The following is a 17292-nucleotide window of genomic DNA, read 5'->3' as shown; positions in this document are numbered from 1 at the left end:
GTCCCTCCAGGCACTATTTCAAGCAGATATTGACAGGTTTGTAGCGGGGAGAGGTGTGTGCTAGGGGTTCAACTCCCCCCCACCCAAAATTTTCAAAACTCCTCCCGAAATTTTTTTCTGGCTACGGCCCTGACTGAGAGAGCAGCTGTCATGCCTGTCTCTCCCCCCCCCCCCCTCCAGTCTTTGAGAAACAGGTACAAAGAAACGGAGCCTTTTATTGAAAAAGTCCCCCAGGGAACAGTCTGCAGGGGACGACCCAACAGACAGAAGGGTGTCGCACAGGAAGCGCCCCCTGGTGGCTACCGGAGAGCCAGCTTTTTTTTATCATGTCATAAGCGCCTTGAGAACAGGGTTGTTGTATGTCTTTCGGGCTGTGTGGCCATGTTCCAGAAGTATTCTCTCTCCAGGAAAGAATGCTTCTGGAACATCATGGCCACACAGCCCGAAAGACGTCCAACAACCCTGTGATCCCGGCCATGAAAGCCTTCGACAATGCCTTGAGAACATACTGCAAGTCACTTCTGGTGCTGCCTACAGAGAGGTTGCCCAGGGGAAATGGCCCGGATGTGTTGCCATCCTGCTGGGAGGCTTCTCTCCTATCCCTGCAAGCTAGAGCTGACAGACGGGAGCTCACCCTGTCTCACGGATTCAAAGCAACCTTCAGGTCAGCAGGATTTAACCCATTGCGCCGGTGCTGCCCTCTCCCTGGATCTCTGCATGGCTTCTCTCTGGATCGGGCCCTGCAGCCCCCCCCCCCCCCCCGCCAGACTCTTCCGTGCCGCCTCCCATCCTCACTTCCGGAGGAGCCCTCTGACGCCCCGAGCCAGGCTGCCTTGCCTCTGCCACGACCGCCCCTCCCGCTCCCATAAGCCCCTCCTGCAACACCAGGTGGTGGTCCGACCCATAGGTCCAACCGACAGGACCCCCCTCCCACAAAAGGGCCGCCAGCCCGAACTCTGGCCCGGGAGCGCCGTCAGCCCCGCTCTTGGTTGTGAGGCCCAGGTGAAGGCCGGGCTGCTGCCCAGGAGACCCCTCCTCGCCGCCCCCTCCCCGCTCCCAGCGCGCCAGGCCAGGGCCCCCAGTGCCCCTCCTGCGGCCTGGATCCCTGGGCAAGCAGGGGCCCCAACCCAGGGCCACACCCCCTTGGACACCCCCTTGGAATTGGTTCCCAAAGAGTCTTCATTTTCTACCAAACATGATCGTTTTATGTCAAACCAAGATACATACAATGCATTTGATGATCCTAAAGTAACAAAGTGACTTTCCATCTGCAAACGGTGCCGAGACTACGCTTTTCAGTTTTTTTTCTGAAAATTTTTTCCCCCAAACAAATTTTTTTGGAACATTTACAGCCCCACCTTGGACAGAGCAAAGGGGGGGGAGGGGGGGCAAGACTTTGGGGGCCTCTCCAGGATGGGGGGAGGGGTGGGCTTTGGTCATCCTGCAGAAACCGCCAATCAGGCCCCGGGGGATGGGCAGAGCAGCCTCCGCTGCCCCCCCTCCCTCCCTCCCTCCACTTGGGAAGGACGGTCCGGTCCGGGCCAGAGCTGGGGGGCAGTGCGGGGGGGGGGGGGGGGGTTGGCTCTCCGAAGGCCTGGCATTAGGCAGCCAGCAAGGGGGGGCACCCTGCACACAGATGAAGTGCTCCCCCCCATCCTTGGGGCCCGGCAATCTTTCTGCCCAAATGAGAGGGCGGTGGGACAAAAACCAAGGTGGCCGTTGGGTCCATTTCCCTCCTGGGGGGGGTCCACGGGGACCACAGCCCCCGCGCAGCTGCCCACCAACTGGAGGGAGCGGAGCAAAAGTCATGGCGGAAGTCTCCTCACGAGGAGGCGCGGGTTGGTGGGGCAAGACCCCCCCAGAAGCTGGTGGAGCAGGCCTGTGAGAGAGAAGTCCACCGGCCGCTGGGTCACCATGGCCAGGAGGTGAGGGGGGGCTTATGTGTTGCGCACCCCCAGAGACTGCTCCAACTCTTGCCGACGCTGCTGGATCTGAAAAAGCGAAAAGGGGGCAGGGTCACATTGGGGAGTCACCTGTTCACCCCCCAAGGCTGCAAGCGTGCACTCAGGATGGCATGCACTCCACCTGCCCCCCCCCCTCCCCAAAGCCCCTCACCTTGCAATAGAAGTACCGGCTGACGGCCTCCTGGGACCAGGGCTCCTGGTAAAACGCTGCCCGGCGCTCCTCCTCAGGATTCCCAACCACGTCCGTCATGACCTTGGAGGAGGAGGCAGGAGGAGTGGGTCAGGGCCACCGCCACAAGGCCACCCCCTCCCCTCCCCTCCCCTGTGCTCCCCTGCCCCCCTCCCCCGCCAAGGATGCAAGAGCAGGGTGGGCAACAGGAATGAGGAAAGGGTTTCTCGCTCTTGGGGCTGTCTTCCAGTTGTGGCCATTCTCCAAGTGAGCTCATGACCCACAAGGCCTTGCAGCCCAGCAACTCAATGGACGGGGGATCCAGACCCAACCCCCAGGACCACCACCACCACCACCACCGCCACCCCACCTGGCCTCCTGCTTGACAAGATGGCAGCTGAGGTCCCATTGGAGGAGCCCTGGCCTACCTTGAGGTCCCTGCTCTGAGACCGGAGAAGCTCCTGGATGTAGCCCTTGGGGTCTTTGGAGAAGCTCAGCATGAAGTCTCGCTGGATCTTCAGCTGGTTTATGGACTCGATTGTCTCGTGAATCTGCATGGGGAGGGCTGGGGGTCACCTGGGGGCCACTTATCAGAAGCCAGTCAGGGAAAGACTCGCCCTAAACTCTCTGGGCCCTGGACGTGTCCCACCCCATCGCACCCCAACCCAGGTCTGGTGCCTCACAATCACACTGGAAAGGACCCCACTCCCTCACTCCGTCAGCACACAGGTTCTTCCCGCTGGCCCCATTTGGGCCTGTCTCCCCAGCTGTGGGATGGGGACGGCCACAGGTCTCAGGTGCCTCAGGAGGAGCATCACATCTTCAATGGTTGGAGATGACTTACTTGGAGAGGAGCCCCTTTGAGAAAGGAATGGGCTAGCGAGGAGGCCAAGGTGGCTTGCAAGATCAGGACTACAGCTGGTGCATGAGAGTTGGAACTGAGTTTGGCTTGTTGAGAGGGGCTCCAGCTCAGGAGAGTGGGTGTGGATCCCCCGCAGGGGAGATTTGGACCAAGTGGGCCTGCGGGATCTGGCACCCCTTTGCTTTCCATGAGGGTCAGAAGTGCCAAAGCAGGAGGGGAGGCCAACAGCTCTCCTCCACCGTCACGCATCTGCCCCCTCTTGCCCCCCCCCAAATCTGGTGCTGGCTAGCAGGCCCCACACTGTCTTCCTGTGGGGAAGAGGCTGCTTGCCTAAGGAGGCACCCCACCCACCCCCATTCACCCCAAGGCGCTCAGTGGGCCTCCCGCCTGAGGGGCACCTTGTTGTCCAGGGCAGTGATCTCCTGCTGGTTGGCCGTGGAGAGGAGGAAGCTGCTCATCTGGCCCTTCAGGGGGTCCTCCACTTCCACGTCAATGTCGTAGCAAGCCGTCTTCTTCTGGTCATTGGGGTCCACACTGCGGGGGGGGGGGGGGCAGCATGAAGCCCATAGCTTTCCCCAAATTGGAGGACACCCTTAATGTCCCATGGAGGCCACCACCAAGGGGGGGGAGGGTCCCCAGCCAGACACCTGACCTGATGATGTGGTTGATGACAATGGGGTCGGGAGGCAGCAGCAGGTTCGTCAGCCGCTGGGGGATTTCAGAGAATTTCAGCCGAGGACAGTCAAAGATCTGGAACGAGAGAGAAGAAACCGAGGGTGGTGGTCAGGAGGAGGCCAAAGATAGGAAGCCCCCAAATCTGTTGAAGTGGGAATGATTGTATATAGAGTTGTTTAAATGTAATTGTTGCAATATGGACTGGTGATTGCATCATGCACTGTCTGCTGTCCACTATGCAAGTGTGTAAAGAGTTAACTGAGTATTGCATCATACAGCAGAGGTGTTGATATATAGCCTTCTGCTTCCTGTATTCTCTCTCTGGTTATCTGCTCTCTGCACTCTGTCTGTATGTATATCGTCTTGTGAGAGTTTTCCGTTCACCAGTAAACCTTTTTATAGATAGCAGAAGTCTCCAGCCTCGTTACTGGTGCCAGTGCTTCTATGTGGGTCTTCTGCTGCATGTGTGCTTATGACAAAATCTGCCCTGGGGAGACCCCTCTCTGGTTCACAGCAGCCCCCTCCCCAGCTCTGGGAGCCATTCGGAGACACTGTGGGACCCCTCCTCACCCTCCTCTTTCAGAAGGGGTGGGGGCACAGCCATCACTGCTCAGGTCAGCAGAGTGGCCACAAGCAGGGCAGCAGCATGGAAGTGGATTCAATTGTTTGCCACGTGTGCCCTGCCCCCCCCCCCAGAGCCAAGTCCCGGCAGCTGTGCCTGTGGCTACGGAGCAGCCCATGTGGCCAGTGGCCTGCCAGTCAAGGGAGGTGGTTGGGATGCAGGGTGGAGGGGACACTTCACCTGCTGGAAGTACTTGTCGCAGTTGATGTACTCCTTGTCGTGAGAGTCCTGCAGCTTGTTGGTCTTGATGTACTGCCAGAGGGCCTGGATGATGGCGGAGCGCGTCTGCGTGTGGATGCCCAGCAAGCGGGCCAGGCGGGGGTCGAGCTTGAACTGCGGGGGCTGCAGCAGAGAAGGGAGGGTGTGTGTTGTGGGGGGGGGCATCAGGTCTGGGCCCAGCTTGGTTCTCTCGGGGGGGGGGGCTACATGGCCACGTTCTCTGGTGCTGCCCCCCCACACACACACACACTCAGACACTGACACACACCTCCCAGAGCCCATCTGAACCAGGGAATGAAGGAGGGAGACCCCAACATTAAATGCGGGGCCCAGGGAGTCCAACCATTTTTGTTTGTTCCAAAACGGAAGGGGCCACTTGTGCTCGGACAACTCAAGATATGGAACCCTAATGACAGCATTCCGGTGCCTGCTCTGCGACGGGAACCAGAATGCCAGAGCCCCCCTGCCGGCCCCTCAGCTCCCGTCCCCATTTGTGGCAGATGGCCAATGGCCATCAGAAGAGCCTCCGTCAAGATAATGGCTGCTCTTTCCCCACGCAAAGCAGAACAACTTTCAACACCAGCGGAAACTTAGCATGGGTTACCCTGAGCTCCCAAGCGCCCCCCCCCCTTGGCCCCCACAACCACATCATACAGCAACAATGAGGAAGGGGGAAGGGGAACTTTTACAGACACACTGAAATGCCTTATTTACAAAAGGGAGCGCAGTTGCAGGGGGCTCCAGAATTCAGCTTCCCAGATAAAACTTTCCTTCAGCCCTCAAAATACCAGCATCAGAGCAACGCGGCATTTCAGCTGCATTTTCAAGATGGGGTTTCAGCCTCCAGGTCAAAAGAGCGGCAGGCAAAGCAACTCAGGGAATGCCGAACCAACAAAGGGAAGCGTTGCTGGAGGGAACCGTGTTCAGGGCCTCACACTTTGCAATGCTGGGAATTTGGGGACAGAAGGAAAAACTCATGAGGGAGAAGGACGGACTCCGGCTGGGAGGGAAATGCATAGCTACAGCCCTGCGCGCGCACACAAATACATATACAGTAGAGTCTCACTTATCCAACATCCGCTTATCCAACGTTCTGAATTATGCAATGCATTTTTGTAGTCAATGTTTTCAATATATCATGATATTTTGGTGCGAAATTTGTAAATACAGTAATTACTACGTAGCATTATTGCGTATTGAACTACTTTTTCTGCCAGATTTGTTGTATAACATGATGTTTTGGTGCTTAATTTGTAAAATCATAACCTAACGATGTTTAATAGGCTTCTCCCTAATCTCTCCTTATTATCCAACATATTCGCTTATCCAACGTTCTGCCGGCCCGTTTATGTTGGATAAGTGAGACTCTACTGTACATGCACTTTCCTCTCTGGCTCTTGAGACCAGCCTTAACCCCTTTCCCAGCGTTCCTCTCCCAAGGGTCCGATGGCAGCTCAGGGCCCTTGACCTCACCAGCCAAGGAGCCAGACGGAGGCACCGTACCTTCACGCACCACACCTCCATGCACACGTGTGTGTCCCCCCTTCCCTCCCCACACCCGCAGAGCTGCCAAGGGCCCCACCTGGTAATCCAGCATGAGCAGGAGGGTGCAGCGCACGCTGACGTCGCCGGGCCTCTTGACCTGGAAGCCGTCCGTCTCCTGGGTGGTGGGCGTCCGGTGCCACTGCCGGGAGAAGACAAGAGGGGTGTTGAGGGGCGGGGACACCCCCCCCCCAATTGGGGACATTCAGCAGAACTACAGCTCAGCCTGGAATCACACCACCTCTGGGACAGAAGCCCACCCACAGGAACCCTTCCTGCTCTCGCCTTGTGTGGGGCGGGGGCAACCCCCTCTGGCAGAGACTGGGGCCCCTGCCCTGCTCTCCCTGGGCCCTCCTGCATCTCCCAGGCTTCTCCTTCCTGCCGGTGATTCCCGATGCTCCACACGGCGCACAGGCCCATTCCAGGAACCGTGTGGAGGCCACAGCGCAGGAGTGGGCCGCCTTCCTCCTCGTGGGCCCTGGGGGCCCCCTTACCTCCACCAGGTGGTTGTCTGGCCCATAGAGGTCCTTGTCCAACTCGATGACCAAGCTCTTGAAGAAGGAGGAAAACTTCCGCTTCTGTTTACTGAGCTGTGGAGCCAGGAGGGAGAAACGTGTCAGCACTGCCGTGACCCCCTCTCGCTGCCCCTGCCCTGCCCACCTTGCCCCCCGTTCCTGCGGGTGGGTGGCAGGCCCAGCCCTTGATTAGGCCCCTCGCTGTCCCGGGATGCTCAGCCAGTCAGGCACCCGTGGGGGAAGCCGTGGGGCCTGCCCAGACTGCAGAAGGGCCACGGCCCCTCCCCGCGTGCCCCTCCCCTGCCCCCACCCAGGGCCACTTCTGCCCTGACCGGTGGGGGGTGGACCCCCTGCAACCCCGAATGGAGAGAAAGCAGCCCCACCCAGGCTCAGAAAGGGGCCCAAGATGAAGGGGAGCCCCACATGTGCCTCCATGCCATGCGTGTGCGGGCGCATGCATGCCTACGTCGTCCAGGAGCTTCCCCTCCACGCGCAGCTCCCAGGAAGCGATGCTCCCATCGGAGTCGTCTGCGTCAGACTTGGCCGGGTTAAAGGTGTTGGAGATGTAAAGGCGCAGCTTCCGCTTTTGCTGTCAGAAAAGAGAGCAACATGAGGGGCAGATATAGGGCTGAGCTGGCCCCGGGGGCCTGAGGCCCAGTGGAAAAATCTGCCCAGAGGAGGTGGTTCCTGGGCACCAAGGTGATTGTTGCAGCACCGGAGGAGGGGTGCAAAGGACGGAGACTGGGATCCCGCCGTGCAACACTGCCCACCTTCATGGGTCTCTTCAGGGCCTCCTGGATGTCCACGCGCTTCCGCATGATGGTCTGATCCAGCTTCCGCTCAAAGGCCAGGAGGTCCATGTAGGCCTGAGACTCCGGCACCAGCTCCCGGATCTGGGCAGAGGGGAGGGAGCAGTGTCACTTGGGGGGGGGGGGGGTGGAGGCCGGCAGGCAAGGAAGCCTCGGAGATGGCTTTGGCAGTTGCCTCCTCCAAAGGCTTCTGGGTTCCTTGGTGGTTTTTCATCCAGTGACTACTAACCAAGACTGATCCTAATAAGCCTCCAAGATCAGACAAGATCTATCAGGGGTTCTTATTTATTTTTACTTATTTACAGCATTTATATTCCGCCCTTCTCACCCCGAAGGGGACTCAGGGCGGATCACATTACACATATAGGCAAACATTCAATGCCTTTTAACATAGAACAAACAAACATAGGCTCCGAGCAGCCTCGAACTCATGACCTCCTGGTCAGAGTGATTCATTGCAGTTAATTGCAGCTGCTTGCTCTCCCACCTGCACCACAGCCCGGAGCCCATCTCAGAGTTTGGTCACCCAGATGCTTTAGACTTTGTCTCCCCAAAACACAAGCTAGCATAGTCAACGGTCAAGAACTAAGGCAATGAAGAAGACTAAATAGGGACCACATTAAAGCGGGGAGGTATTTAGGCTCCTTTTGATCAGAAAAAGGAGGAAGTTTATGAACAAAGAAAGCTCTTTGGCAGGGAGATAGAGCAACACCACCCCCTGGTGGCCAGAACCAAACACAGCCTCCAAAGATGCCAAAAGATGGGAAAGCCTATATACACCTCTATCTGTTATCTGTCTTGTCACTGTTCTAATCAGCATTGAATGTTTGCCGTAGATGTGTTCTGTGATCCGCTCTGAGCACCCTTCGGGGTGAGAAGGGGAGAATATAAATACTGTCAATTAATAAATCGATAAACAAAGAGATCAATCACGGGACTCATTGAGAGAGGCATGGGGTTTGGGGGGATCCTGCCCTCCCAACAAGAAGCAGGAGGTGCAGGTGGGGTCCGGAGGGGAGGTGGGCAAAGCCAGTGACGCTGGTGCTGCCTTGTTCCTGGCGGAGCACACAGGGAGGACACCGGAAATGCCAACGGGAACGGGCCGGACACTGCCTTTGGGCAAGGGCTCCCTGGGAGAGAAGCCAAAAGCCAGGGACCTGCCGTGGCAACCAAATGGGGAAGGAGTTTGCCCGTTGTTTGGGGGAAGAGCCAGGGAAGAGGGCTGCAGGTGTGGGACACTTTCCAGAGGAAGACCCCCCTCAGGAGCCCCTGCAGTCCAGCCCCTCCCTCCCACTGCAGCCGGCCAAGGAACCTCCCACTGTCCAAGAGCCCACCTGGGCAGAGCCTGGAGAGGGGCCGAGGGAGGGAGGGGGGGTGGGAAACACCCCCACCCCCTGCACTCACACACACACACACACACACACACGTGGGGCTTCAGCCCAGCAGCCGGGCAAACCCCGTGCCAGAGACCCTGCTCAGCAATGGCAGGGAGAGCGGGGAGAGGGAGGCGGGAAGGAAGGAAGGGCAGAAGGACGCCGGGTGGAGAAGAAGCCACTCACCCTCTGAGGGAGGATCTTGTCCGCCATTTTCCTCCGCTTGGCACTGCACATTTTTGAAAGGGGAAAAAGAGAGGCCTGGTTACCATGGCAACTGGTCAAGGAGCCAGGCGGCCACCTGCGAAATTATCCCGGCATCCCTGTGCCCGGCCCCGGCTGATGCTGCGAGGGGAGTGTGGGGGGGTCTCCGCTGCCCTCCCCAAAAGCCCTCCCGCCCCATTGGCTATCTGCCCCTAATGGGGGGGGCTCCAACTGAAGAGGGGCATGGGGCAGAGGGTAGGTCCCCACTGATCCACCCCCGCCTCCCCAACTGAGATTGCCAGGAAGGAAGGGAAGCCAAGTCCCAGCTGCTGCTCCCGGGCGAAGGAGGCGCCACCCCTGGCCGCCCGGCTGGGCCTTCTCCAGGCCAGAGGAAGCCCCCTCCCCACCGCTGGCCGCCCGGCTGGGCCTTCTCCAGGCCAGAGGAAGCCCCCTCCCCACCGCTGGCCGCCCGGCTGGGCCTTCTCCAGGCCAGAGGAAGCCCCCTCCCCACCGCTGCCTCCCTCCCTGGCGGAGTCTGGCCTTCCCTGGAAACCACTGGGTGGAGGCACCCAAACAGGCCACTGGGGGCGCCACAAGCACCTCCTCTGCGTCCACCACCAAAGCTGGCCTCTCAAAGCCACCTCCAAAGCCCACCCTTGCAGAGGCCCAGCCACCCATGGCTTGCCTGGGGCTCCTTGGGCAGAACCAGCCGGGCTTCGCCCACCACCTAAAGGGGGCAAGAAGGGGCTGGCAGACCTCCTGTGGTCCTCCACACAGAGACACACAGGGCAGGCTGGGAGAGGAGGAGTGGAAGGAGACCAAAATGGGCTGCTCCCCTCGGGCTCCTGGGCCTCTGCAGGGAGGGCTCCTGGACCTCAGCTCCTCAAACATCTTGTCCACTCCCTGGAGAATAGGGAGGGCCACAGGCTGCCCACTCAGGAGCAAACCAAGAGGAGAAGGGGCAGAGGAGCTGTCAGAAATATTAAAAATCAACTAGGTATTTTTAATTACAAAAAGGTGGGTCAAGCACTGAAAGGATTAAACAATCTAGCCTGTCCTGAGGAGAGTGAGTGGGTCAAAGCTTGTCAGAGTTAGTGGGCCAAAGTTAGTGTCGTCCTGAGGAGTGTGAAGAAGGCCTCAGTGTGAGGAAGGCCTCTGTGTGAGAGAAGCCTCAGGGAGAGAAGCCTCAGTGTGAGGAAGGCCTCAGTGTGAAGAGGCCTCAGTGTGAGAGAAGGCCTCAGTGAAAGAAGGTCTGGTGTGAGAAGCTTCAAAGAGAGAAGCTCCATGTTGAAGGCCTCATGTGTGAAGCTCCAGTGTGAAGGCTGCTTTGTGCTAACCTACTGTGTGAAGCTCCTGTGTAAGTTTGGTGTGAGAGGAGGCTCTGTGAGAGCAAAGCTGTTTATCTACATGTGAAAGAAGCCTAGCACGGAAGCAAAGAAGGAAGTATAAAGAACTTTGTGTTATGGAAACCTTGTTTTTGTAAATAGTGCAACGATATTATTTTGCTAGGAAGAAAAGCCTCCAAAAAGGAAGAGATTGCATTGGTTCGTGTGTTTTTGTTCTTTTTATCACTTTTGGCTACTGTCGCTGGGTCATGCTGCTGCTAATAAGTTACTCTGCTATGCATTTATGGGAAGGGTCTTTTGTTAAGAAGCCCACTCGCCCAACAGGAGCATCCCCAGAGCCCTTGCTGCCCCCTCCCATGACAAACTCTGCAGGCTGCTCTCCCTGCCCCCGCCCCCCAATACGGACCCCCCATGGGTCCCTCAGCCCCACCAGAAAGATCAGCCAGGGCCCCGATCCAAGGGCAGTGCCAGGGAAGCCCCTCTGTCCGTGAGGGTGAGCCCTGCTCTGGGGGATGGGGGGGGGTCCCAGGTGCCCCTCCATCGCCCTAAGAGCAGTGCCTGGATGCCGCTTCCTCCAGATTGCACCCCCTCCCCCCTTTCGCCATGGACTCACCTCCGGGGCCGGTTCTGGCTGGCTCCGCCCTGCTGCCCGGTTGACCCTGGCGGGCCCTGGGCTTGCTGTGTCCCTGGCGGCGCCTGGCCCGGCGCCTGTCCCGGCTGCTGCTGCCCTGGCTGCTGCTGGCCCTGCTGGGGGGCGGCCCTCTTGCGGGTGGGCTCCATCACGGCCGGGGGCATCCCGGGGCGCACGGAGGGGCTCCCCACGTAGGGGGGGCCGGGGGGGCCCATGGGAGCCCCTTGGTGGGGCATGCGGGCGCCTGAGGGCATCCCAGGGCGCTGCAGCGGGAGAGAAAGAAAGGCGCTGGTTAACGGAGGGAGGGAGGGAGGGAGGGAGGGAGGGACCCCTGGCTCTGGAGGGAGACGCCGCAAGAAGCCCACTCCCACTCCACTTCCACAACAGAGGCACCCGCGAAGGTGGTGGGAGGCCCCACTGCAGGCTGTCTTGCTGGATAATTGGATAATTGCGGGTGAGGTGAGGTGCCATTATTATTATCATTATTATTATTATTATTATTATTATTATTATTATTATTATCCTATTTTATATCTTACCCACCTCTCCTCGTGGCTCGAGGCAGGTTACAATAACTAAAAACACATAAACATCATGAACATTTGTTGTTGAAGGCTTTCATGGCCAGAATCACTGGGTTGCTGTGAGTTTTCCAGGCCATCTGGCCATGTTCCAGAAGCATTCTCTCCTGTTGTTTGGCCCACATCTATGGCAGGCATCCTCAGAGGTTGTGAGGTCTTCTGGAAACTAGGCAGATGGGTTTTTTTATATATATACCTGTGGAATGAGGTCCAGGGTGGGAGAAGGAAGTCTTGTCTGTTTGAGGCAAGTGGGAATGTTGCCACCTTGATTAGCATTGAATAGCCTTGCAGCTTCAAGGTCTGGCTGCTTACTGCCTGGGAGAATCCTTTGTTGGATCCCCCCCCAGACAATTTCAACAGAGAGGAAAGCATATGAACAATTTCAACAGAAAGAGGGAAAACATGGAAATGAACACAATCTGGCTCCCAGTATTTAAAAAAAGCCCTAAAATCAGGACAGTAAATAAAGAACAACACTCAGAAATCAGGGAAATTCCAGACAGGAAACAATCAGGGCCAGCTAACATCTTCCAACAAAGATTCCCCCAGGTAGGAAGCACCAGTCTTTGAAACTGCAAGGCTATTCAATACTAATCAAGGGGGCCAAAAAAAAAAAAAGCAGGGAGGTATTTAGGCTCAGCATTTCAATCAGAAAGAGGGAGAAGTTTACAAACAAAGAGATGGAGCAACAGCGCCCCCAGGTGGCTGGAACCGAGCACAGCCTCCAAAAGATGTTGAAAGATGGGAAAGCCTCTATCTGTTGTCTGTCTTGTCATTGTTATAATCAGCATTGCCGCATAGGTCTGAGTCCCCTTCGGGGTGAGAAAAGCGGGATATAAATACTGTAAATGAATAAATATAAATAAATATGGCAGAGAGAGGGAGGGAGGCCTCATTTCCCCACAGCCTCCACCAATGATGCACCCAAGGAGGGGCCCCGAGTCAGTGGCCCTTCTGGCCCCCCACAAAGCCCCATTGAGAGCCTGATCCGGGGGGCTGTGGCCTCCCTCGCTGCCTCCAGGCACTGCCTTAAGCTCTCCTCCGTGCCAATGCAGGCATAGAAACATGATCTCTTGGGATGCCTGAGCTCCTGGGGGGGGGGGGGGTCCCTCTGTGAGGAAGCAGCAAAGGGGGCAGGAAGCCTCGCCCTGGCATGGGGTGGGGGGGGGAGACTGCTGACCATGAGTGCCTGCCTACTTTCTCCATTACAGGTCATCCGGTATCCCCCACCCCAATTTAAGCCGGAGGGCAAATCAAATAGGGGAAGCCACCACACATTCAAACAGTGGGGTGGGGAGGGGGCTTCAGGAGGAGGAGGAAGGGGAGTCTTATGTAGAATTGGGTGGCTGTGCATTTTCTGGGCTGTATGGCTATGTTGAGGACCATAGCCAGAAAATAATTTTTTTTTGGGGGGGGGGGGATTGGAACTTTATTTTTAGTGAATCATGAAGAGTACAGTAGAGTCTCACTTATCCAACACTTGCTTATCCAACATTCTGAATTATCCAACGCATTTTTGTAGTCAATGTTTTCAATATATCATGATATTTTGGTGCTAAATTCGTAAATACAGTAATTAATACATAGCATTACTGCGTATTGAACTACTTTTTCTGTTAAATTTGTTGTATAACATGACGTTTTGGTGCTTAATTTGTAAAATCATAACCTAATTTGATGTTTAATAGGCTTTTCCTTAATGTCTCCTTATTATCCAACATATTAGCTTATCCAACATTCTGACGGCCTGTTTATGTTGGATAAGTGAGACTCTACTGTATTTGGGATTTGGTTAACCAGTTAAAATTCATGAGTAAACCAGGTTTTAAAAAAACCCTGAAAAATGGGGGGGGGGGTTGAACCCCTAAACACACACCCCTTTGGCTACAGCCCTGGCCATGTTCCAGAAACATTCTCTCCTGACTTTTCACCCACATCTGTGGCAGAGGTTGGGAGGTCTGTTGAAAACTAGGCCAGTGGGGTTATATATCTGTGGAAGGTCCAGGGTGGGAGAAAGAGCTCTTGTCTGTTGGATGCAAGTGTGAATGTTGCAATTGTCCACAGACCTCAGAAGAGCTGCAAGACCAAGAAAAAGCCACGAGAGTCAAGACAAAGATTCACCCAGAGGAAAATCGTTCTTGCCATACATCAAGGGAACCACTGACCGCAGAGGGAAACTGAGGAAGAAGCACAACCTAGAAACAATCTACAGACCCACTAAGAACATCCAACAAATGCTTTGTTTGGCAAAGGACAAGAGGGATCCTCTCACATCAGCAGGAGTCTACCGTATGACATGCAGCTGTGGACAAGTCTACACAGGGACCTCCAAACGCAGCAACATTGCGCAGGAACACATCAAGGAACATGCAAGGCCCTGCAGACTAAATCAACCATATCAGAGCATTGGATGAACCAACCTGGACACAGCAGATTATTGGAGAAGACAAAAATGCTGGACCACTCTCACAACCACCATGTCAGACGACACAGAGAAGCCACTGAAATCCACAAGAAGCACGTGGACAATGTCAACGGAAATGAGGAATCTAGCTCCTACTATTAAAAAAAAACCCTCTAAAATCTGGACAGTAAATAAAGAACAACACTCCGAAAGCAGGGGAATTCCAGACAGGAAACAATCAGGGCTGGCCAACACCTCCCAACAAAGGATTCCCCCGGGCAGAAATCAGCCAGGCTTTGAAGCTGTAAGTCTTCAAAGTACTAATCAAGGTACTAATCCAGGTGGCCAATGGCAACATTCACACCTGCCTCAAACAGACAATAATTCTTTCTTTCTCCCACCCTGATCATTCCACAGATATATAAACCCCATTTGCCTGGTTTCCAACAGACCTCACAACCTCTGAGGATGCCTGCCATAGACACGGATGAAATGTCAGGAGAGAATGCTTCTGGAACATTGCCAGACAGGCCAGAAAACTCACATCAACCCAGTGATTCCAGTCACGAAAGCCTTCGACAACACATTATGTAGAACTAGTTAACTGAAAGAAAAGAAACGCAGGACGCTCTACATGAGAAATGGGGGGGGGGTGGGTGGGCGGGTTAACAAGGCCTGATGGGGGGGCTGGGCGGAAAATTGACTGCACGGAGTCAATGAATCAAAGAGAGCAGCAGCCCTGAAGGCTCGATTCTTCCAGACTGCCCCTTCCCGGCCTTGCAGCCGACTCTTCCAGCCTCACTCTGCTTTGGCCCAGCTCTGAAGGCTGACCGAGTGCCCCCTTGACCCTTGGAAGGCCAGCGGGGTCAAAGGTGTGGGAAAGGTAGACCAAGGAGCACAGATGAGGGCTCTGCTCATTCAGCTGCCGTTGCTGCTTAGAGGGACTGCTCTGGAGGGGAGAAGGTCGATGCACATAGCAAGCCCCCCCCCCCCCCCATCATCCACCCAGGAATCCTGGACTTCCCACTACAGCCCTCTTTTTGGGAACTGTCCTGTCACACAAGACCTCCCCCCACCCCAAAACACACACTGAGGAGACCGCCTTGCTCTCCCATTGCCCTCAAAAGGAAGATCCAGATGCCTCACCTGGGAGAAAGAAGGGGGGGGGGTCTTGCTGTAATTAATTAGACCCAGTGGCTTTGGCGCAAGAAAAGCCAGGAGCAGAACAACATTGATGCTGGCTGCGGCCTCACTGTGTTTACCACCTGAATAGTCCCACCTAGAGATATAACTGTGGCACTTGGGTCAGTTGTAAACGCGTATAACACAACCCTTTGTGACTGCATGAACAGGTCAAGGAACACGAGGCAAAACTGGGGGGCAAACCTGCCATTTATTACAGGTAACTGTGTTGCCTGCAATGTATTAGGATGCATCTACACGGCAAAATTAATGAGGTTAACACTACTTTGGTGGAACAGCGTGTTAAACCGCTGAGCTGCTGAACTTGCGGACCAAAAGGTCGCAGGCTTGAATCCAGGGAGTGGAGTGAGCACCCGCTGTTAGCCCCAGCTTCTGCCAACTAAGCAGTTCAAAAACATGCAAATGTGAGTAGATCAATAGGTACCGCTCCGGCAGGAAGGTAACACTGACGCTCCATGCTGTTATGCCCAACCCCGGCTCTTTGGTTTAGAAATGGAGATGAGCCCAACCCCCAGAATCGGGCACGACTAGGTTTAATGTCAGGGGAAAAATTTACCTTTACTAACACTACTTTAAATGCTGCAGCTCAATGCAATGGAATCCCGGAAGCTGTAATTTTACACTGCCTTTAGTCTTTTCTCCCAGGAAACTACAGTTCCCAGAATCTCATAGCAATGGCAGTTAAAGCAGTGCCAAACTGCATTATGTCTATCGTATTGGGACTCATAGAATCCCAGAGTTGGAAGGGACCTCAGGGGCCAGAGGCGGTCCAACCACCAGGCAATCTAGGCATTTGCCTGTGGCGCCATCGTCCCGGGGGCGCCGTCGAGGCCCCCGGGAGGGTGGCACACCTCCCCCCCCCCCCGCCTCCTTCACCTTCGGGACGGGCCTTCCCGCTGTGGCCTGGGCCTTCCCACCACAGCCTGGGCCTTGCCGCCACAGCCTGGGCCTTTCCACCATGTGGCCCGCGCGGCCTGGCCCTGCCTCCCGGCCCGTGCGGCCTGGCCACGCCTCAGAGAAGGCAATCTTTCCTGGCCGCTTTGCTGAAGAGAGAAGCGGGCGCCGCTTTTCTCCTCCGCAAAGCGCCCAGGAACATCTTCCTGGTAAGAAGGCAAACGTTCCTGGGTGCTTTGCTGAAGAGAGAAGCGGACGCAAAGTGCCCAGGAACGTGTTCCTTCCCGCCCCATGCGGCCATGCCTTCTGCCCTGCGCGGCCCCGCCTCCTGGGGGGGGGGCGCCAAAATTCCGTTTGCCTACTCCAGAAAATTACCTAAGGACGGCTCTGTCAGGGGCCATCTAGTCCAGGCATGGGCAAACTTGGGCCCTCTCTCCTGGTGTTTTGGACTGCAACTCCCATAATTCCTAACTGCCTCAGGCCCTTTCCTTTTGCCCCTCAGCTGCTTAAGTGGAATGATGGGAGTTGCAGTCAAACACCTGCAGGGTCCATGTTGGCCCATGCCTGGTCTGACCACTGTGAGTCCATTCAGTCCTGAATTCAGCCAGATGGTGAGGCTTGTCTTTGTCTCTCCTGCGCTGGAATTCACTTTGCCAGGCCTCTTCTGCAACCTCCTCAAAAAGATACGCTGTTTGACCCGTGCGCTTCCCTGCACCACCAGCAAGGAGCACCTTGGGGCGCACAGGCCAGGCCTGTTCCCTGGCCACTCTCCTAATGGCAATGTCCACGAGAGTCACGTCCAGCTCCCAGAGAGAGGGAGGCCACCATGCAAGGTCCTGCTTGGGGGGACGACGATGCCTCCTCTGCCCTAGTGGCACCTGTTGAAAAAGAGACCACCACCTCGGTCTCCTCCCAAACCGGCGCTCATGCTGGTATGTGCAGATACACACACACACACAGACCGCTGGCACAACTGACCCTGCAAACAAACGCCCGTTGCATTTCAGCAAAGGCCTGTTGCTGTCCATCTGCAATCCTGGCCACCCTCCACAGAAGGAGGCTCAGCTGCCGCCTTCCATCATGCCAAGCGGCCGAGCCATCGCTGATAGACATTTTTCTAGAATTCATACACCCCACAAACACACGCACAGCCACGAAACACCAAGGGCCTACCCTGTTTCCCCTAAAATAAGACATCCCCATAAAATAAGACCTAGTAGAGGTTTTGCTGAATTGCTAAATATAAGGCCTCCCCTGAAAGTAAGACCTAGCAAAGTTT

At 55.9% G+C, this 17292-nt stretch overlaps 1 protein-coding gene across 3 annotated transcripts in view; it reads right to left on the bottom strand.

Annotated features, from left to right (window-relative positions):
* Positions 1-195: 195 nt before the first annotated feature.
* The window catches only part of smarcd3 (SWI/SNF related, matrix associated, actin dependent regulator of chromatin, subfamily d, member 3), a 32164-nt gene continuing 15067 nt past the window's right edge, over positions 196-17292 (bottom strand). For all 3 annotated transcript variants that reach the window (XM_062958185.1, XM_062958183.1, XM_062958184.1), the window contains exons 2-13: positions 10914-11194; positions 8937-8979; positions 7339-7461; positions 7035-7157; positions 6548-6643; positions 6094-6195; positions 4473-4634; positions 3648-3745; positions 3394-3529; positions 2562-2684; positions 2116-2217; positions 196-1991 (exon numbers count right to left, since the gene is read on the bottom strand). In XM_062958185.1, the coding sequence (XP_062814255.1) occupies positions 1938-1991; positions 2116-2217; positions 2562-2684; positions 3394-3529; positions 3648-3745; positions 4473-4634; positions 6094-6195; positions 6548-6643; positions 7035-7157; positions 7339-7461; positions 8937-8979; positions 10914-11185 (1434 nt within the window). In that variant the 5' untranslated portion in view covers positions 11186-11194 and the 3' untranslated portion in view covers positions 196-1937. The remainder of the gene's footprint in view (positions 1992-2115; positions 2218-2561; positions 2685-3393; positions 3530-3647; positions 3746-4472; positions 4635-6093; positions 6196-6547; positions 6644-7034; positions 7158-7338; positions 7462-8936; positions 8980-10913; positions 11195-17292) is intronic.

The sequence above is a fragment of the Anolis carolinensis genome, chromosome 6 (genome assembly GCF_035594765.1).
Source record: "Anolis carolinensis isolate JA03-04 chromosome 6, rAnoCar3.1.pri, whole genome shotgun sequence".
NCBI lineage: Eukaryota > Metazoa > Chordata > Lepidosauria > Squamata > Dactyloidae > Anolis > Anolis carolinensis.
Note: the sequence above shows the minus strand (reverse complement) of the source record. Positions and strands in the feature narration are given on the sequence as shown.